The following is a 22,204-nucleotide window of genomic DNA, read 5'->3' as shown; positions in this document are numbered from 1 at the left end:
GTATCAATTTACATTCCCACCAATAGTGTAGGGGGCTTCCCTTTTCTCCACACCTTCCCCAGCATTTATTATTTGTAGGCTTTTTGATGATAGCCATTCTTACCAATGTGAGGTGATACCTCACTGTGGTTTTGATTTGCATTTCCCTAATAATTAGAGAGGCTGAACCTCTTTTCACGTGCCTGTTGACCATCTGCACTTCCTCTTTGGAAAAATGTCTATTTAGGTCTTCTGCGCATTTTTTTTAAAATCCAAAATGTGTTTATTGGGATGGTTTCCTATTCATCTTGATTCCAGGGGCTTTTAGTGCTGCTTCCATCTGAAGGAGCATCCTTCTGTAAGCCTTGCTTTTCCTCCTGTAGGCTGGCAGAGGATGGTAGAGCAGCCAACACACAAAACTACTGTTTGTGCATGGCTAAAGATGGTGGTGATTTTATAGCATCCTGGGCATTTCAAATCCATGAAATAGGAATTGGGGCTCTGCACCAGGTGCTTCTTCTTGTGTGTCCTCTTCTCTTCTGGAGAGGGATGAAGGAGATCCTTTGCGAGAGGCAAGTTCTCGTGCGGAGGTCATCACCGTGGGAAAGGCTTCTGCACATTTTTTAATTGGGTTGTTTATGTTGTTTTATGAGCTGTTTATATATTCTGGATATTAATTCCTTATTGGTCATATCATTTGCAAATATTTTCTCCCATTCAGTAGGTTGTCTTTTCATTTTGTTGATGGTTTCCTTTGCTGTGCAAAAGCTTTTAAGTTTTATTAGGTCCCATTTGTTTATTCTTGTTTTTATTTCCTTTGCTTTAGGAGAGGAAAGCAAATATTGAAAAAATATTGCTACAATTTATGTCAGAGTGTTCTGCCTATGTTTTCCTTTAGGAGTTTCATAGTATCCAGTCTTACATTTAAGTCTTTAATTCATTTTGAGTTTATTTTTGTATATGGTGTTAGAGAATGTTCTAATTTCATTCTTTTACATGTAGCTGTCCAGTTTTCCCAGCACCACTTACTTGAAGAGACTGTCTTTTCTCCATTGTATATCCTTTCCTCCTTTGCTTTAGATTAATTGACCACAAGTCCATGGGTTTATTTCTGGGCTCTCTATTCTGTTCCATTGATCTATGTGTCTGTTTTTGTGCCAGGACCATACTGTTTTGATTACTGTAGCTTTGTAGTATAGTCTGAAATCAGAGAGTGTGATTTCTCCAACTCTGTTCTTCTTTCTCAAGATTGTTTTGGCTATTCAGGGTCTTTTGTGTTTCCATACAAATTCTACAATTATTTGTTCTAGTTCTGTGAAAAATGCCATCGGTATTTTGATAGGGATTGCACTGAATCTGTAGGTTGCCTTGGGTAGTATGGTCATTTTCATAATATTAATTCTTCCAGTTAATTCTTCCAACATGGTATATCTTTCCATCTGTTTGTGTTGTCTTCAGTTTCTTTCATCAGCGTCTTATAGTTTACCAAGCATTATTCCTAGGTATTTTATTCTTTTTGATGCGATGGTAAATAGAATTGTTTCCTTTATTTCTCTCTCTGATAGCTCATTGTTAGTGTATAGAAACGCAGCCTTGTCATTCTTGACTGGATGTCAGCCATGTGAATTTTACCTTGTTGGATGCAGAATATTTGTGCATTCCTTAAGTATTTTTGAGGTGCTGTTTAATTACTTAGAAACAGTTTGATCCTTTCAATGCTTGCTTTTAAGCTTTGCAGGGTTGGGGTTAGAGGCAAAAGTGGACTTTAGTCTAGGGCTAATTTGCACCATTACTAATTTTGCCCCACTGCTAAGGCAATACCCTTCTAAGTACGCTATGTGATGCCTCACGTATTATGACATTTCCCCATTATTCCCAGCCCTGTGTGAGCTATAGAGAGTACTCTTCCTGCTCCTTTCCAGTGCTTCTTTCCTTGGCCTCCAGTCGTTTCCTCACACACGTGCTTTGATCAGCTGAGGAGTCCAAGCAGTCCTCAGCAGATCTCCAGTGCTCTCTCTGTGTGCAGCTCTCTCCTCTCTGGTACTCTGCCCATGAATTCTGGCTGCCTTGGTCTCCTCAAATTCTCAACTCTGTTTCCTCTTAGGAAGACTCCTGGGTTCGGTTTGGGTTCTTCTTCCCTGTGCTGTGGTCTGGAAATCTCACTTGTTTCCCTTCTTTCAAAGACCAGGGTCCTGAGCTACCTATTGTTCAATGTCTGAAGAAACTTTTTTAAATTTTTTTCATATGTTTTGTCTATTTTTCAGTTGTTTCTCCTCCTTTCTTCACTTTTTCCCTATCTGGGAAAAAGTCTATCTGGTCTAGACTTCACCGTGCTTAGCTCTTCAGTTTAGCCGGCCCAATGATCTTTCCATTGCACCCAAACCAAATCTCTCATTCCTGCCCAACCCTCTCTAGAGAGCCTGAGCTCCAGACTTGTGTATGCAGCTGCCATCTCCACTTTGATATCCTATAGTTACCTGAAACTCAGGCTGCCTCACACAGAGTTCATTTTCACCACCCTTACACGTGTACAACCTCCTCCTGTATTCCCTACCTTAATGAATGGTAACACTTTTCACCCAGCTGCCCAAGCTGGAAATCTGAGAGAACTCCTTGATCCCTGCTTCTTTCTTATTTCATTTAATTAAATACCATGTCCTTTTAATTTCGTCTTCTACATGGATCTCAAGTCCACTGACTTTTCTCCATTTCTACCATTCTTGATTAAGCCAGATTCACTTTTCACCTCAGTTACTATTAACAGCCTCCTACCAGGTTTCCCTGCGTCCTGTCTTGTCCCTTTCTAATGGATTCTCCATGATGTAACTAGAGCAATCTTCCTATAAGATAAATGTGATTATGTCATAACTCTGCTTAAAACATTCAAATGGCCTCTACTGTTCTCAGAATAAATGCCAGTCTCTTAGTTTACAATGGCCTTCATGATCTGGCCTACAGTGACCACCCTAAGTTCTCTCTTTGACTCCCTGCATCACCCAACCCTGCCCCTGCCATGTTCTATGCTCCAGCCAGACTGAGCTATGTTATGTTCCTCCAAAGTACCTTATCACTTCCAGGCCTTCGTGCCTGCTTTTCCCTTCATGTAAAGTATCATTCCCAACCCCTTTTCACATTGGTTATTTCCTACACATGGCCCCTAAATGACCCACAGTCACCTCAAACTCAAAATGCTATAAATCAGACTTATCTTCACCCCATTCCCTGCCCTCCCCACAGCCTGTTTTGTTTCTTTGGTAACGGCATCACCATTCAGTCCCCCAAGAATGAAGTTTTTGGTGTGCCCTATTTCTCTCATTTCTAAATACAGATCCTCCTCCCTCTACCACGGTCACTGCTTTTGCTGAGTCTTCACTGTTGCTTAGGCTATGCAGCAACCACGTAATCTGTCTCTACCTGTCTTCCCAGCCCCATCTTCTGCCACCCCCTCCAGGCAGCCTTCATGCCTGAGACCTACTGCAGATGATGTTCCCTCAATCTATAATGCTCTCACTCCCCTTGTTAACTTGGTGAATTCCCACTCGTCCTTCAAGATATAGCTGTCACCAAAGCTAAAAGTAATAGACATTTTTGTAGTGCCATAAGGACCTTCATGATTCGGCCTTTACCTACCTTTCCAGCTCCATCTTGTAGTATCTTCTCCCTTGGGCACTGTGCTCTGGGCATTTTGGCAGTCTCTTAGTTCCTTGAATGAGCCAAGAATTCTCTCAACATAGGCCTTTTTCTTAGAAGCAGTTTTTCTGCCTGAAACATGTCCTCATCTCTTTATGTGGTTAATTCCTGCTCATTTTTAAGGCCCTAGTTCAAATGTACTCTTTTAGAAGAGCATGCCTTGACCCTCCTGTCTGGCTTGTGCCCCTCCTACATGCTCCTTTCACACAGTGTCTTACTTGCCCTCATAGCAATTACTCTATTATACAAATGTAATTATACATTTATCAGACTATTTGACTGGTGGCTCTCCTCCACAGACTAAAAGTTCTAAGGCTTCGTCACCTAACACTGTGCTTGGCATGATAAATGAATGATGAATGACAACCCCTACTCTGATCTAAACTGTTAGCCTAAGTGTCCCCTTATCTGTGCTCTCCACCAAACTTGTAGAACTTAATGCAGTTCTGCTAACTTGCTCATGAGTCTGTAGTGCACATCTGTTGTTTCTGTCCTCTTTTAGAAAGAAGTCCCTTGAATTTCAGGGAACTAGCCTTCTCCCATTGCAGGCAAGTGGTAAGACTATCAATGGGATGTGCCTTTCCAAAGTGTGGACACTTGACAAAAGCTAGGTTGGTTGGACTCTTTCTCTTGCAAGCTGAGTGACACCAGGGAGAAAAACAGCATGCTGAAGAGATGGAACACTTGCTTCAATCTAGATTCCCGGCACTGCCCTTAATGTGTTTTCTGAGGGCCGGTTGTTTGGCTTTTAATTTGATTCGGTGGGTTCCCATGTCCTTCTGGTAAATTTCTTTTTCTTTTCAGTCAGTCAGGGTCAGTTTCTGTTGCTTACAATAAATAATCCCAATTGTATGTATCTGTATCTCTAGCACCTAATACAGGGTCTGGCATAGTTGGTGCTCCATACATATGCTGAATGAATGGAAGAATGAACGTGACCAAATGACCAAGAGAATCTAGTGAGGAGCCCTAAGACCTGATTCTTTGTCTTCCTCCACCTCTTGCTGCCTCTCCCAGCCACTAGCCCAACCACCTTTTAAGGTGGTGCTTCTCTTGCTCTGGCCATTCTTGGCTCCCAGCCCATCCAGCTGATTACATCAAAGTCACCTGCCTATGGAGAGCCTGCCCTGGCTCTTCTTAGGCACTCTTCCTTAATTTCAGTTTCTGGGGTTCCTTTTTGATGACTCCAAATTTGTCAGGGTAATTTCCTCCTGTCATTTATAAAAGCCTAAAATGTAACCTTCTCCACAAGGACTTCTGGAGGCTCCTGAGTAACACATTACTGCCCCATCTCCAACCCAGCCAGGGATCTTATCTGACAAGCATTCTATTCTCATATTCATAAGCGGTTACTGAATATGCCACATATTCCTAAGCTGTTACTATGCACAGTCCCTCATAGAGTTCTCTGACTAGCAGGAAAGCTTAAGCATAATCTTTAGGAAATATAAACCAGAATAGAAAGTGATCAGGAAGTCACAGGCATAATGCTCTGGAGATACAGCAGCAGAGCTTCTTACTGTTGGGTTTGGGCAAGGTTGCAGATCCCAGAGCATCTCATTGTATACAAATGTGTTCTTGAAGTAGCATGTGAGTTCAGCTTATACGATGGAAATGCTATTTTGCGTGTACCAATTCTACAGGGACAATTCATCTCTAGGGAAACTGGCAGTAAAGCCCAGTTCTCACCAGCAGTCCACTGACCCCAAATCTGTAATAAGAAAGACTCTGGATACACAAAAATAAACTCAAAATGGATTAAAGACCTAAATGTAAGACCAGACACTATTAAAACTCTTAGAGGAAAACACAGGCAGAACACTCTTTGACATAAACCACAGCAACATCTTTTTAACCCACCTCCTAGCATAATGAAAATTAAAACAAAAATAAACAAATGGGGGACAATCCTGCAGCCTCTGGAACGAAAACCACATTCACAGATAGACAAAATGAAAAGGCAGAGGACTATGTACCAGAGAAGGAACAAGATAAAACCCCAGAAAAACAACTAAATGAAGTGGAGATAGGCAACTTCCCAAAAAAAGAATTCAGAATAATGATAATGAAGATGATCCAGGACCTCAGAAAAAGAATGGAGGCAAAAATCGAGAAGATGCAAGAAATGTTTAACAAAGACCTAGAAGAACTAAAGAACAAACACCTAGAAGAATTAAAGAACAAACAAACAGAGATGAACGATACAATCACTGAAATGAAAACTACATTAGAAGGAATCAATAGCAGAATAACTGAGGCAGAAAAACAGATAAGTGATCTGAAAGACAGAATGGTGGAATTCACTGCCGTGGAACAGAATAAAGAAAAAGGAATGAAAAGAAATGAAGACAGCCCAAGAGACCTCTGGGACAACGTTAAAGGCAACTACATTCACATTTTAGGGGTCCCAGAAGGAGAAGAGAGAGAGAGAAAGGACCCAAGGAAATATTTGAAGAGATTATAGTTGAAAACTTCCCTAACATGGGAAAGGAAATAGCCACCCAAGTCCAGGAAGTGCAGAGAGTCCCAGGCAGGATAAACCCAAGGAGAAACACACCAAGACACATAGTAATCAAATTGACAAAAATTAAAGACAAAGAAAAATTATTGAAAGCAACAAGGGAAAAATGACAAATAACATATAAGGGAACTCCCATAAGGTTAACAGCTGATTTCTCAGCAGAAACTCTACAAGCCAGGAGGGAGTGGCATGACATATTTAAAGTGATGAAAGGGAAGAACCTACAACCAAGACTACTCTACCCGGCAAGGATCTCATTCACATTTGACAGAGAAATCAAAATCTTTACAGACAAGCAAAAGCTAAGAGAATTCAGCACCACCAAACCAGCTCTACAACAAATGCTAAAGGAACTTCTCTAAGTGGGAAACACAAGAGAAGAAAAGGACCTACAAAAACAAACCCAAAACAATTAAGAAAATGGTCATAGGAACATACATATCGATAATTACCGTAAACATGAAAGGATTAAATGCTCCAACCAAAAGACACAGGCTCACTGAATGGATACAAAAACAAGACCCATCGATATGCTGTCTACAAGAGACCCACTTCAGACCTAGGGACACATACAGACTGAAAGTGAGGGGATGGAAAAAGATATTCCATGCAAATGGAAATCAAAAGAAAGCTGGAGTAGAATACTCATATCAGATAAAATAGACTTTAAAATAAATAATGTTACAAGAGACAAGGAAGGACACTACACAATGATCAAGGGATCAATCCAAGAAGAAGATAAAACAATTATAAATATATATGCACCCAACATAGGAGCACCTCAATACATAAGGCAAATGCTAACAGCTATAAAAGAGGAAATCGACAGTAACACAGTAATAGTGGGGGACTTTTCACACCTCACTTACACCAATGGACAGATCATCCAGACAGAAAATTAATAAGGAAATAAATGCAAGCTTTAAATGACACAATAGACCATATAGATTTAATTGGTATTTATAGGACATTCCATCTGAAAACAGCAGATTACACTTTCTTCTCAAGTGCACACAGAACCTTCTCCAGGATAGATCACATCTTGGGTCACAAATCAAGCCTCAGTAAATTTAAGAAAATTGGAATCATATCAAGCATCTTTTCTGACCACAACGCTATGAGATTAGAAATAAATTACAGGGAAATAAACGTAAAAAACACAAACACATGGAGGCTAAACAATACGTTATTAAATAATGAAGAGATCACTGAAGAAATCAAAGAGGAAATCAAAAATTACCTAGAGGCAAATGACAACGAAAACACAATGATCCAAAACCTATGGGATGCAGCAAAAGCAGTTCTAAGAGGGAAGTTTATAGCAATATAATCCTGCCTCAAGAAACAAGAAAAATCTCAGGTAAACAATCTAACCTTACACCTAAAGGAACTAGAGAAAGAAGAACCAACAAAACCCAAAGTTAGTAGGAGGAAAGAAATCATAAAGGTCAGAGCAGAAATATATGAAATAGAAACAAAGAAAACAATAGCAAAGATCAATAAAACTAAAAGCTGGTTCTTTGAGAAGATAAACAAAATTGATAAACCTTTAGCCAAATTCATCAAGAAAAAGAGGAAGAGGGCTCAAATCAATAAAATTAGAAATGAAAAAGGAGAAGTTACAACGGCCACCACAGAAATACAAAGCATCATAAGAGACTACTACAAGCAACTCTATGCCAATAAAATGGACAACCTGGAAGAAATGGACATGGACTTCCCTGGTGGCACAGTGGTTAAGAATCCGCCTGCCAATGCAGGGAACACAGGTTCCAGCCCTGGTCTGGGAAGATCCCACATGCCGCGGAGCAGCTAAGCCCGTGCGCCACAACTACTGAAGCCCGCACGCCACAGCTACTGAAGCCCGTGTGCCTAGAGCCTGAGCTCCACAACAAGAGAAGCCACTGCAGTGAGAAGCGCGCGCACCGCAACGAAGAGTAGCCCCCACTCACCGCAACTAGAGAAAGCCTGTGCATAGCAACGAAGACCCAACTCAGCCAAAAAAAAAAAAAAGAAATGGACAAATTCTTAGAAAGGTATAACCTTCCAAGACTGAACCAGGAAGAATAGAAAATATGAACAGACCAATCACAAGTAATGAAATTGAAACTGTGATTTAAAATCTTCCAACAAACAAAAGTCCAGGACCAGATGGCTTCACAGGTGAATTCTATCAAACATTTAGAGAAGAGCTAACACCCATCCTTCTCAAACTCTTCCAAAAAATTGCAGAGGAAGGAACACTCCCAAACTCATTCTACGAGGCCACCCTCACCCTGATACCAAAACCAGACAAAGATACTACAAAAAAAGAAAATTACAGACCAATATCACTGATGAATATAGATGCAAAAATCCTCAACAAAATACTAGCAAACAGAATCCAACAACACATTAAAAGGATCATACACCATGATCAAGTGGGATTTATCCCAGGGATGCAAGGATTCTTCAATATACGCAAATCAATCAACGTGATACACCATATTAACAAACTGAAGAATAAAAACCATGTGATCGTCTCAATAGATGCAGAAAAAGCTTTTGACAAAATTCAACACCCATTTATGGACAACTGATGGGAACATGCTGTATAGCACAGGGAAGTCACCTAGTGCACTGTGGTAACCTAAATGAGAGGGAAGTCCAAAAGGGAGGGGATATCTGTATGTCCATGGCTGATACATTTTGTTGTGCAGTGGAGGCTAACATAACATTGTAAAGCAACCATACTCTAAAAATTAACTAAAAATTAACTAAAAAAAAAAAAAAAAAAGATCCTGGGACTCTCAGGTCACCAGGCACAATGTGCGCTGATGTATATGTACAGCTCTCCTGGCACCTGAAGGTACTCTCCTCGCAGGTGTCAGAGCAGCAAGACCACAGCTGCACAGTGAAGGGGAGATGTTTAGTTTGGTGGTTTAGGCTCCCTGCCTCAGCCAGGCTGGAAAGCCCTGATCAAGGAGCACATGTGTGTCCCTTGCCTGGCTCCAGGTGGGAAGTGGCATGCATGATGCAAATCTCTGCTCTTCTCCTCCACACCTGTACCACGTCAGACCTGTGAATGCATAAAGTGCCTGTTCAGATGCTTACTGTCTTTGAAACTAACCATTAACTCTTCCACTGGCATTTCAAAGGAAGAAGTTGGTGTTCTAAACTCATAGAAACTCCTGGAAGGTTCAGAAACTGGACGTAAACAAAAGGAGGCCATGCACTAAAGTGTGTATGCACCTAATAATGTCTCTGTATCAGGCAAAATTAATAGAATTATAAGGAGAAATATACAATGGGTCTCCTGTCATTATAACGGGGAACTTACAGACCACTGAAGAATCAGGCTCACAGAATCAGTGAGAAATCAGAAGATTTGAACAGAACAGTGAATAAATTTTGAACTAGAGGATACACAGAGTACCTTACACCTGACAAGTGGAGAATGCACATTCTCTTCAAGCATATTTGGAATCTTTATGAAAACTGACCACCTGAGAGGCATAAATCCTGAGATAAAAACTAACACACATTGAAACAAGCTCAAGTTTTTAACTTAAAAACTTAAAAATATTTATTTTTATGTTTTATAGCAATTCAACATTTAATACATTCCACAACACTTTGTATTTCATTTTGCTCATCATAATTCTATAATGTAAAGAAAATTTTAAATGTTTTCACAATGCCCTGATTAAATAACCTTGAGTCCCCTCCTTTTATCTTAGCAGGGTGTACAAATGTTATCACTTTCTACTTATGCTCTCATGTTTAAACAGCTGGGGGTACTGACTACACAGTGATATCCTATTCTAGGATGAAGGGGGAGCTCCCCGAGAGAAAGTGTCCTACTCCATCCAGCTCCACTCTTAGGCCACTGAGCCCTGAAATGGACTTTCAGGGAATATAGGTGCACATCATGAGCCAATTGTGCGACTGGCCCTTTCAGTCCCCAGTGACCCACCTCCTTTGATCACTGTAAAGAGCCACCACAAATTCCCATGGGCTGTCACTGTGCTTTGCACAAAGCAGATGCTTATGAAATAACTGCTGCCGATGACAACAATGAATATTTCCCAGGAAGGCCAGTTTGAGAAACATTATTGAAGTAGATAAAGTTTAGTATATGGGAAAAAACATGGACTTTATTCTATCAGGAAACTGCAGCGCTTCATATTAGAACGCACAAAAGCCAGAAAAGCAGGATAGGCCATTAGGCAAGAAAACTCCAAGCATATAAGAGAAGAAGCTCTGCTTCTTTAAAGGGGTCTTTGGCTCCAACCTCTGAGATATGATGAATTGCTAAGTGCAAAGGGCATAGAGATAAATGGAATGAGGACCTATCCTAACCAAAATAGATCCCTCTTTTCTAAAGAAAAGGCACTGTACAGCCTCGAATAAAATTCATGGGCTATATTAAACGTAAGTAATATATATCCTGGCTTGGGTGGAGGAAGAAGTTGGCAACAGTTGCAAATGGACATGCCAGACAAAGGGAAGAACCGAGGGAACTACTATTTATTGAGCATCTACTGTGAATTCATGCTGCTCTAAGTACTTTCACCTACACTCTCAGTTTAACCCTTACAACCCTTATGAGGTGGGTATTTTCTCCATTTTACACAGGAGGAAACAGAGTCTTAGAGAGTGGAAACAATGTGTTCAAGATCCCCAACCAGCACATGGACCAGCTGGGTGCGGTTGAACCAACCCAGGTCTGGCTCTGCAGCTTCTTTTCTTTACATTACTCTACACTGACTCTCAGAGGAAAACAAGGAAAGCAGACCCCCTCATATTAGGAGAGCTGCCATGAGAGCAATTATCTACCCTTACCTCCCACCCCCCGCCCAAGGGTGGTGTCAAAAGGCCTAGCCATGCCCACACATGAACCATGGGAGTCCACAGAGACCCAAGAGGGGCTGGCCAAAGTGCAAACAGCTCCCACATCATCTCAAGTCAGGAAAACAAATTATAACGTAGGATCAGTTAATCAAAGACAAACTAAAATAGGAAAAGCAGTTGTATAAACACAGAAAAATTCACTGACCTGGACTAAATTAACTGACCCAGTAAAATAACTTAGACGTTCACAAACTGAAATCCAGTCTCAAATGGGTGTACATTGGTGTGGGGGAGGAGAGAGGCCCAGCGAGGGGGTCCTGATAAGACGAGGTCCCCTGTGACTATGCGCCCTCCACCCAAGCACAGCACAGCTGTGACGGTACTGGGGGCCAATGGAGTGTCGAACCTCCACTGGTAGGTAGAAGCCCCATCCCAATGCAAGCAAAGAGGTCATGCACCATTTCCCTTCTATCCTGGGAAGAAAAGAAGATGTCTAGAGCTGGGCATACAGTAAATTCAGTTCTACTCATGATATCAAGTGTATCCAGACCATGCCAGGGCATCTTGTGTTAAGCTGCAGGATTAGGAGGGACAGCATGTCAAAAGAGCAGCTGGGACAGGAAACAGAAAAAATGGCTCACTCTGCAGTTTGTATCTGAAACTCCATGGAGCTTACCACCTAGTAGGGTAGATATATAAAAATAACCACTAAGCACAGACACAGTCCTTCTCTCCAAACAAAAGTAATTTTATTTTTCCCAGTTGTAGGAATAACACAAGCTTACTGCAAAAATCCAAATGTAAAAAACTTAAAAAGAATGAAGTAAGAACCATTCAAAACTCCCATTATCTAAAGTTAATTGCTGCAAATATTTTGGTGAGTACCTTCCCAGAAATCTCTTTCCACAAATATATGTGTGAATGTGCATATATAATTGTACTTACCTGTGGCCTCAATATACATGCTGTTTGTTCCTGTTTTGTTCACTCAGTAATACTCTCGACATCTTCTATGTCAATAAAAATAAAATTGCATCATCATTTCTAATGGCTGCACAGTATTCCACTGTATAAATGTGCCATTATTTATGTAATCCTTAAGCATCCATTAAGTGATGGACATTATTGTTTCTATTTTTCTATTCTTCATTCAATAAATATTTACTAAGCACCTATTATGTGCCAGGTACTGTTCCAAGTTCCAGGGACACAGTGATGAACAAGATAGGCAAGGTCCCTGGTTACATGAAGCTTACATTTTAGTGGGGGGGGGACCAATTAAATAAGATAAACAAGCACATAATTTGAAGGAAGGATGAGTGCTAAGAAAAAATAAAGACATACCTGCTTAGAGAAGGGCTGGGAGTCAAAAGAGAGTAGACTACTTTAGAAAAAGTGTTCTGGGAAGGCCTTCTTGCAGAGATGACATTTGAACAGAGACCTGAGACAGTCGTGCAAAGCGAAAGGTAAGTGAGTACAAAGGCCCTCGGGCAGGAAGGGACCTGGCATATTCATGGAATGGCAGGAACGCCAATGTGGCTTGAGGGCAGTGAGGGGCAAATGAAGTAAAGTGAAAGTGTTGAGATAATTAGACAGAAATTGGCATAGGAGCCAGCAAGTAGGGCCCTGTAGGTCATGGAGTTTGAACCTGGAGTGATTTCAGTGGGAACAAGACATGATCTGATTTACATTTTTAAAAGATGACTCTGACTACAACATGGAGAATGGACCACTGGGAGGCAATCAATGAGCACGGAGAGACCAGTTAGGAGATGTTTGCTTGTCTAGGAGGGAAAAGGTGGTACCTTGGACAGTGAGGCTAGAAAGAAGTGGTTGAACAAGGACATACCGTGAAGACAGAAAATGTAGGAAAGGGTGAGGAAGAGGAACAATTAAGGTGATTACTAGCTTTGTGGCTTGAACAGTTTGGTAGGCGGGGAAGAAAATATGGGAGAGAAACAAGTTTCGGCATACAGATCCTGCATGTTTCATTAGATATATACATAAATATTTCATTTTGGGGGAGGGCTACTAAATTTTTTTTAATTTTAATTGTTCATTGCTAATATACAGAAATACAATTAATTTTTTGCATTTTGATTTTGCATCCTTTTACCTTTCTAAACTCAGTTATTTGTTCTAGGTGTTTTTAAAAACATTTAGATTCCTTGGGATTTTTCTATGTAGGCAATCATGTCACCTATGAAGACGGTTAGTTTTATTTCTTCCTTTCCCGTCTGTATTCTTTTTATTTCTTTTTCTTCTTACTGCACTGGCTAGGACTTTCAGGAGTGGTTCTTGATCTTAGGGGGAGAGCAGTCTTTTACCATTAAGTATGACGTTTGCTGTAGGTTTTTTGTAGATGCCCTATATCAGATTGAAAGAGTCCCCTTCTAAGTTTGCTGAAAATTTTTATCATGAGTAGATGTTGAATTTTACCAAATGCTTTTTCTTTATCAATTGACATGACCATGTAGTTTTTCTTCTTTAGACAGTTAATAGGGTAGATTACACTGATTGATTTTTGAATGTTGAACCAGCCTTCCATTCCCAGAATAAAGCCTACTTGGGCACCAAATCTGGGAAGATTAAGCCATTATTTTTTCAAACATTTCTTCTGTACCGCACTCTTTCCCTCCTTCTGGGACTCCAATGACACAGATGGTAAACCTTCCAGTATTGTCCCATAAGTCACTGAGACTTCGTTCAGCTTCTTTAATCTTTTTTCTTCTGTTGTTCAGATTGGATAGTTTCTACTGCTTTATTTTCGAGTTTACTGATTCTTTCCTCTGTCATCTCTATTTTGTGATTGAGCCCATGCAGCAGTTTCTTAATTTTCCATTATTGTATTTTTTTTCTTGTATCTCCATTTGGTTTATATATACATATTTGGTTCATGGGGTTATTTTTTTGGCTAACACTTTCTATCTTTCCATTCATGTCAACAATGTTTACCCTTACTTTTGGGAGCATTTTTCTTTAAGAGTTTACTTACTAGATTACCAGTTTGTTATGAAAGGATTCAACTCAGCAACAGCCAGATGGAAGAGATGGGGAAAGGGGGCAGGAGCTTTTTTTATAAAAGCTACTTTAAAGTCTGTCGGGCTTCCCTGGTGGCACAGTGGTTGAGAATCTGCCTGCCAATGCAGGGGACACGGGTTCGAGCCCTGGTCTGGGAAGATCCCACATGCCGCGGAGCAACTAGGCCCATGAGCCACAACTACTGAGCCTGTGCGTCTGGAGCCTGTGCTCCACAACAAGAGAGCCTGCGACAGTGAGAGGCCCGCGCACCCGATGAAGAGTGGCCCCTGCTTGCCGCAACTAGAGAAAGCCCTCGCACAGAAACGAAGACCCAACACAGCCAAAAATAAATAAATAAATAGATTTATAAAGTCTGTCAGATTATTCCAACATCTGTGTCATCTCAGCATCGGCATCTATTTATTTATTTATTTATTTAATTTATTTATTTTTGGCTGTATTGGGTCCTCATTGCTGCACACAGGCTTTCTCTAGTTGTGGCGAGCAGGGATTACTCTTCGTTGCGGTGCACGGGCTTCTCATTGTGGTGGCTTCTCTCATTGCAGAGCACGGGCTCTAGGTGTGTGGGCTTCAGTAGCTGTGGCAAGTGAGCTCAGTAGTTGTGGCTTGCAGACTCTAGAGTGCAGGATCAGTAGTTGTTGTGCACGGGCTTAGTTGCTCTATGGCAGGTGGGATCTTCCCGGACCAGGGCTCAAACCCACGTCCCCTGCACTAGCAGGCGGATTCTTAACCACTGCACCACCAAGGAAGCCCTGGCATCGGCATCCTCTGACGCCTCTCCCAGGCAAGTTGAGATTTTCCTAGTTCTTCATGTGATAATTAATTTTAGATTGTATCCTCTATATTTCGAATATTATGTCATGAAACTTTAGGTCTTATTTAAATTCAGTGGAGAATGTTGATATTTTTGTTTTACCAGACAATCAAGCAGGTTGGATTTAGTTGGCAAGTTCTGACCAGCCTTCTTTTGAGTTGTGGTTTCAATGCCACTTCCATTTTCCAAGCCTGTTCAGGTGTGTACCACCAAGTGTCCAGTCTGGGACTCAGGTGGTGGTTTATCCCTTAGTTCAGTTCTCAAAGTCTTTGGTGTGCTGGTTAGAATCATATGCACACATGCACAGCTCAGGGTTAGCCCAGAAGTTCATACACAACTTTATGGAGTCATTTTCCTGAGCTCCTTCCTCTCTGCTCTCCTTGTACTTTTCAGTTCATTGGGCCTCCCCTTTTTGGTCCTCTGGCCAGAAATCTGGGGTTTTAGTTACACTTTCTGCCACACATTTCCTGAACTGTACCCAAATCTGGGACCAAGCAGCAGGAAGGCAGAGAGAGAAAAAAGCAACTGGATTTCACCCCACCTTCTTGGGATTACAGAGAGGCAGATTTGATCAAAGAAGAAAGTTTCCCTTCCTCAGTTTTAGGTGCTTGAAGGCCCCACTGCTGCTACTGGGCACTGCCATCGCCACCACCGAGGGGACTGCCTGGGGACTAGGTCATGAGAAAACAGAGAAAAACAACCCTCAGGATTTCCCATCCCTGTCTGAGCCTTAGAGCCCCTTTCCCAACCAGACTCTAGCCATAACTAGAGGTCTTCTGGAATTCTCTCCATTTGTGCCCTTATGTCCACTCTGTTTGTGCCCGGATTTTGGGCGGTCTCGAGTCCAGGACAGAGGAAAAATGAGAAATTCACTGCCAGGGTGGCAGTACTTCTAATTCTAGTTTTCTCCCCAATCTGTCTACTACTATTTATATTTCAGAGTCTTCAAATAGCTGCTAAATGCATTCTGTCCAGGCCTTTAGCTGCACTCAATGACAGAGATAGATTCTTACACATGTATCTTATACATATATCCTGGTATATATATATATAAGTATCTATTTATGCAGGGAATATACCTAGGGGAGGAAATGCCAGGTCATGGGTATGTATATATTCAAATTTAGCTAGACACTACCATAGTTTTTTTCCAAAGTGGTTGTAATCAACTTATCCACTGACCAGTAGAGACTCAGAGTTTCCACCATATCACTTCCTCACCAACCCTGGAATTATCAAGCTTCTCAAGCTTTCCTATTTTGGTAGATGTACAGTGGTATCTCACTGAAATGCTAATTTGCATTTCCCTAGGTAGTAATACAATCGAACACCTTTTCATAGGGTTATTGGCCATTTGGATTCCTCTTTTGGGAAGTGCCTGTTGGGGTCTTTTGCTTTTTTCTATACTGGGTTCTTTCTTTACTCACATTGAATTTTGTAGTTCTTTATTGTGGAAGCAAGCCCTTTATTGGCTATTTGTGTTATAGATGTCTTTTTTCACTCTGCCTTTTTACTCTCTTAATGGTATCTTTTGATTAACAGAAGTTCTACTTTAATGTAATAAAATTGATCAGTTTTTTCCTATGTGAATGGACACAACTTTGCATCTACTTAAAAACTCTTTCTAAAGGTCCATTCTGTCTTAAGGCAACCTCTCCCATCTCAGCATTTCAATGAGGACACCTCAAGCATCAAAGTATGAGACAGCAAGATGACAAGGCAGAGAGTGCAGGCTCTAGGGGTGGACTGATATGAGTGGCCCTGGACAGGGTACTTCAAGTCTTCGAGAATTAAGTTTCTTTACAATTAAAGATGTACGATCCACCTTGCAAGATGTGTGTAAAGCACTTAGCATAGTGTTGGCACACAGTAGGCCCTCAGCAAACAGTGGCAGCTGTGATCATATTCTCTGATCATCCTTCCCCTTGTCCACATTGCTACAGTGGCCTGAACCTCATTGCTGCTTTGTGAAACATCAATCTATTGCAGTCAAGGACAGCAAAATGGGTTAATTGCCCTCAACAGGCCAGCAAAGTCTCCCTGTTACTCATAGGCAGCACCTAAGGTACGAGGACCACCGTCTTCAGCTAAAAATTAAGACCAGATACATAGAGATGCTCTCCTCACGAGGTGAAGTCATTCTGGGGCTCCCACAGGGACACGATGGCAGCAAGCTGAAGAATAAAAGTATCTTCTCTTTCTGTTCACTGCCAACAGCACAGTGGTGTGGGGCAGGCAGACTGCCTCAGACAGGGGAGAGCTGAGCTCCACTGAGCCTGGGTGATTTGTGTCAAAGCAGCGGGTGTGCCAATTTGTGTGTCCTGCACTGTTGACACAGGGAAGAGCAGGAGTACGTCGGCACATGTGCACAGTACAGTGCCCGTCCTGGAGGAGGTGTGTATTTGAGTATATGGGGTGTGCATGTGAACACGCAACAGGGTGTATGTCCCTAGGAAGCGCTGATACTCTGACCAGCCTGGCATGCTGCTGGAGAGCCCTGATGGTTAGCTACTCCAGCGTGCCCAGAGCGTGGGGTCTCTCAACGCCCTCTGCCCCACTCTCTGAGACAGGATATGTGCACAGGAAACAGACACCTTTTCTATGACCCCGGACCACCCTGAATGAGGAAGGAGCATCAACTGCAAACGCCTTAGTGCACAGTTCTAAAGCAATTGGCGAAGTCTTCTGGATGTTGTATCCCACTGCTGCCTCCTAGACTGTGGGTCCCTAGAAATGCTTCTTGAGATTTTCCCACAATACTGAGATATTCCACTGCCCTGCCCAGACGCCCCCTCCCCCACCTCATTAGGCTCCACTTCAAATGCGGCCAGTGCTGAGTGCTGAAAGGATGATAGAAGGGGAGGGATTGGTACCTGAGCCTAGTGTTTGTCCAGCGGAGTCAAAGGAAAGAACCACTGAATCTGCAACACAAGAGGACAAGTTCATTTCTTTCTCTTTCTTAAAGTAAAAACAAAACAAAACAAAAACAAAAAAACAAGTTCCCACTGGCTTTGCCCAAACCCTCTCCCAAGGAAAAGCCAACTGGACTGGAACTCAGCTGCACAGACAGCCTCCACTGGTCCGTCCCACCCACCACTGGGCCAGGAGGCCCTGCCGAGCCCAGCCCAGGCCTCGTGCCACCGGGAGGAACATCTCAGGGCAGAGATATGCCCCAAATTCTTCAGAGGCATTTCCTGCCAAATTAGGGGACACATTTACTTCTTTTTGCTTCTCACAGTGAAAATAAAATTAAAACAAAGCAAAAGAAAACTTCCCTCCTGCATCTGGTTAAAGGCACTAACATTTCCCTTTGACTTGTTTCCTTTTCCTATTCATATACCCAATGTTTATTATTTCTTCCCCACAAAGGCATAAAGTGACCTAGAGGAATTTACAGTACACACTGGAATTTTAAAAATGAAGAAGTCAAAGGAAGGAAAAATATTATATAGTCAGGGGAATGTTAGTGCACAAAATGCATGCCATGAGGACCTAAACAAACGCTACAGGTAGAATCAAAGAGGCCTGAGCTCCCAAACAGCTAAAGAAAATGAGAAAATAAACAAGATTGAGTGCTCACAATACATACATTCATTCATTTATTCAACTGTTCAGTAAATATTTATTGGGTATCTACTATGTGCAAGATACTATACTATGACTTTGCGATCCAGATGCAAACAAAAAAAAGCATGGTCTCTACGCTCACAGATCTGTCATCAGTCTAAGAGAAAAAAAGTTACCCAACAAGTTATTCAACTAAAAACTGATTAAGTAAAAAAGAAAAGAAAAGAGTGCTCAGAAAGTTTCTATTAGGAGGAGACCTAGTTTGGAAGGGGAGTGGGTGTTGGTTAGGGAAGTCCTCCCTAAAGAAGTGACACCTGAACTAAGAACTGAAGGATAAGTAAGGGTTAAACCCGACAAGAAGGAATGGGCATTCCAGGCAGAGAGGATGCTCTGTGTGGAGACCTGAAGCAGGATGGGACAGGGCGCCTCAGAGCCACCAGAAGAGCAAAGCATACATAAAAGCAAATACTATACGGTGATCAGAAAGAAATTCCTCTTATGGGTCTTAAGAAAGGGGGATGCTGCACGATGTTGAAGACTGTAACTTCTACAACATTTCTATAATAAGTAATTGTGAATCTTTTATGGCTGTTTCTTACAACAGGAGCAATACAAATGATGGCATAGGCCAACACACAGCTCAATAAAAGCAATTATAAGGGACACCAAGATAATCTAAGGCCCAAAATAACCCCAGAGACCCCAGACTCAAAAGGGATCACATTCAAAAGTCTCACTCATGGGACTTCCCTGGTGGTCCAGTGGTAAAGAATCCGCCTTCCAATGCAGGGCATGTGGGTTCGATCCCTGGTTGGGGAACTAAGATCCCACATGCTGTGGGGCAACTAAGCCTGCACGCCACAGCTACTGAGCCCACATGCTCTGGAGCCCACGCACCACAGCTAGAGAGAGAAAACTCGCATGCCACAACTAGAGAGAAGCCGGCACGGTGCAACGAAGAGCCCATGCACTACAACAAAAGATCCCACGTGCCGCAACGAAGATCCCACGTGCCACAACTAAGACCCGATGCAGCCAAATATAAATAAGTAAAAATAAATAAAACCCATGCTCCCTTTAAAAAAAAAAAAAAAAAAAGGCTCACTCACTACAAAGGAATGCTAGCTGGCTGCATGAGGACCAGCGTCTACACCACAGGCAGCATCCCACCTCAGCATGATCCTTCAGATCTCAGGTGTATGTCATTTTCTCTTATTGCACATGGAAATCTGACACAAGAGTTATCATAACTGTAAGTCATCTGTCTGCACTGCTAGACTATAAGCTCCATAAAGGCAGACACTATATCTGCTTTATTCACTGTTATGTTACCAGCATAACACCTGGCAGGCAATAACTGTTTGCTGAAAGTGCCTCAAGAAATGGATCGACTTCAACTCCAGGTAATCCTTCATAATCACTTTTTCTCATAATCAAGTGTTTATTAAGAACTGGGTAGCAGAGAGCTGCAGGATACAAATTTTTTTAATTTATTTTTATTTATTTATGGCTGTGTTGGGTCTTCGTTTCTGTGCGAGGGCTTTCTCTAGTTGCGGCGAGCGGGGGCCACTCTTCATCGCTGTGCGCGGGCCTCTCACTATCGCGGCCTCTCTTGTTGCGGAGCACAGGCTCCAGACGCGCAGGCTCAGTAATTGTGGCTCACGGGCCCAGCTGCTCCACGGCATGTGGGATCTTCCCAGACCAGGGCTCGAACCCGTGTCCCCTGCATTGGCAGGCAGACTCTCAACCACTGCACCACCAGGGAAGCCCAGGATACAATTTTTGATAAGGATCCAGAGGCAGATATTCTGTACTGCCAGTTAAGGGCAGATCCATATGCTTTGAAACCTACCAAGTAAAAGGTAAGGTTGACTTTTTTATTCTTTCACAAAAATGTAGAAGCACAACTAGAACACTTGTCTAATCACATAGGTGACCATCCTACCTTGTATGAGAGACAATCAACATCTCTTACAAATTCTACTTCTTTATCAATGTTTCCCACATCTGTTTCCTCTCAATGTTACTGTGCCCTTTCAGAAGAGAAGCCCCTATTTTTCTCTCTCTTTTTAGAAGAGCTTTATTGAGGTATAATTTACATACTATAAAATTCACTCATTTTAAGTGTACAATTCAATGATTTTTAGAAAATTTACAGAGTTGTGTAACCACCAGCATATGCAGCTTTAGAACATTTCTATCACCCAGAAGATCCCAGGTGCCCAGTCATGCCCTGTTCCCACCTCCAGCCCCAGGCAACCACTAATTTACTTTCTGTCTCTATAGATTTGCCTTGTGTGGACATCTGCCTATCCTTTTCTTGCTAGGACTGTTCTGATAGGCCCTTTAACCACACGCTTACCTCCAGCTTAGCCCACTTCCATCATCCTTCATACTGTTGTATGATTTTTCTAAAAAGTATACCTGACTACATCTTTGCTCTTGATTAAAATGCTTCAGTGGCTTCCCGTAGCCTGTAAGATAAACTCCAAGCTCTGACCTTCAAGATCTTTACCATTTTGGCTCATTTATGACCTCTAAATGCCTCATTCTCCAGATATGCCAAACAACTTCTATTTCTCCAAAGAGATATGTACCTTTGTGTCTTCAGACACCAAACATACTGTTTTCTCTGCCTGTTTGCATTAAAAACTCCCACTTTCCTATTAAGACCCAACGCAATCATCCCTTCTTCTTGAAGGCTTCTCTGATCAGTTCTGCCCCTTCTCTTTAGGCCATCATTGCACTGCTGTTATGGCATTTCTTATACTGCATTATAATCCTTGTTTACTGGTCTTTTTCTCTCTTTAAACTGCAAGTTCCCTGAGGATAAGGATTGTCTGTTCATTTTGAGGCTTTGATGCCTAGGACAGTGACTGACATACAGAATGTGGTCAATATGTTCATTAAACAAAGGAATAAACTAGTAAATGTCTTTGCTTTCTTTCAAAGGTGATGTTATCTGAGTGATATTTCACAAATTGGTGAGGGGAGAGATCCATCCTGCATACAGATTCTCATTCAATTCAAGTCAACCTTGAAATGTCCTTATACCATGAAGCTTCAGATGTTCGAGCCTGGCCTCATCTTCGAAAGATAAAAGCATTCCCACAAAGCAGTGCAGGGGGAATAAGGAAAGGGCCCTAGGCGCTTTCTAGGTGAGCGATCACAGTCACCTGGATGAAGATTAGGAAAGCCTTTCTGAGGGGTTGACTGCCCAGATGAGCAACAATAAAAACAGCATCTCAAATTTTAATTACAGTTGACAAGTATTTTTCCAATTTCAATTTACTTTCTTTGTACTCACAAGCAGTCCTGAAATAATCTCTTTTAAAATTTTCAATCTAAATGTAAAGAAAAAAGGCTACAAGTTAACTAAATGTGAACAACAGTTGTCTCTGGGTGAAAGAATTATAGATGATATTTATTCTCTGTATTTTTGAAAAATTTCCAGAGTGAACATGTAACTTGTACTATCAGAAAAAAAAAAAAAAGTCAAAAAAGAACTCTCTAATCCAGCTCTAAGATTTTAACCTCTAACACATTGGTACCAATGCAAAAGGATGGAAGGTTCTTGATCTCCCTTCATTATTCACTGTACATGCTGAAAAGCTATTCAGCTTTTCCCTTTAGTTATACTGAGGTCATCGTTAGACTTCATGACACTTAAATATACCTCAGCAACCTCAATTCCTAAATAGACTGGCTTTTAAAAAATTCGTTTCTTCTTCCTTCCTTCTCACAAGTATTATCAAGTG

At 41.6% G+C, this 22,204-nt stretch overlaps 2 protein-coding genes across 5 annotated transcripts in view; both read right to left on the bottom strand.

The window, feature by feature from the left end:
* Nucleotides 1-22,204, bottom strand: part of ST3GAL3 (ST3 beta-galactoside alpha-2,3-sialyltransferase 3) — a 236,181-nt gene that overhangs the window by 117,404 nt on the left and 96,573 nt on the right. For 3 of the 4 annotated variants that reach the window (XM_068539708.1, XM_068539711.1, XM_068539712.1), the window contains exon 3: nt 17,753-17,800. The exons of the other annotated variant lie outside the window; for it this stretch is intronic. In XM_068539708.1, the coding sequence (XP_068395809.1) occupies nt 17,753-17,800 (48 nt within the window). The remainder of the gene's footprint in view (nt 1-17,752; nt 17,801-22,204) is intronic. 4 annotated transcript variants of the gene reach the window in all.
* LOC137762187 (small ribosomal subunit protein eS27-like) lies at nt 292-471 on the bottom strand. The gene has a single exon (XM_068539713.1). It carries the CDS (start codon nt 460-462, stop codon nt 304-306), a length of 159 nt encoding a protein of 52 aa, XP_068395814.1. The 5' UTR covers nt 463-471; the 3' UTR covers nt 292-303.

The sequence above is a fragment of the Eschrichtius robustus genome, chromosome 3 (assembly GCF_028021215.1).
Source record: "Eschrichtius robustus isolate mEscRob2 chromosome 3, mEscRob2.pri, whole genome shotgun sequence".
NCBI classification, from domain to species: Eukaryota; Metazoa; Chordata; class Mammalia; order Artiodactyla; family Eschrichtiidae; genus Eschrichtius; species Eschrichtius robustus.
Note: the sequence above shows the minus strand (reverse complement) of the source record. Positions and strands in the feature narration are given on the sequence as shown.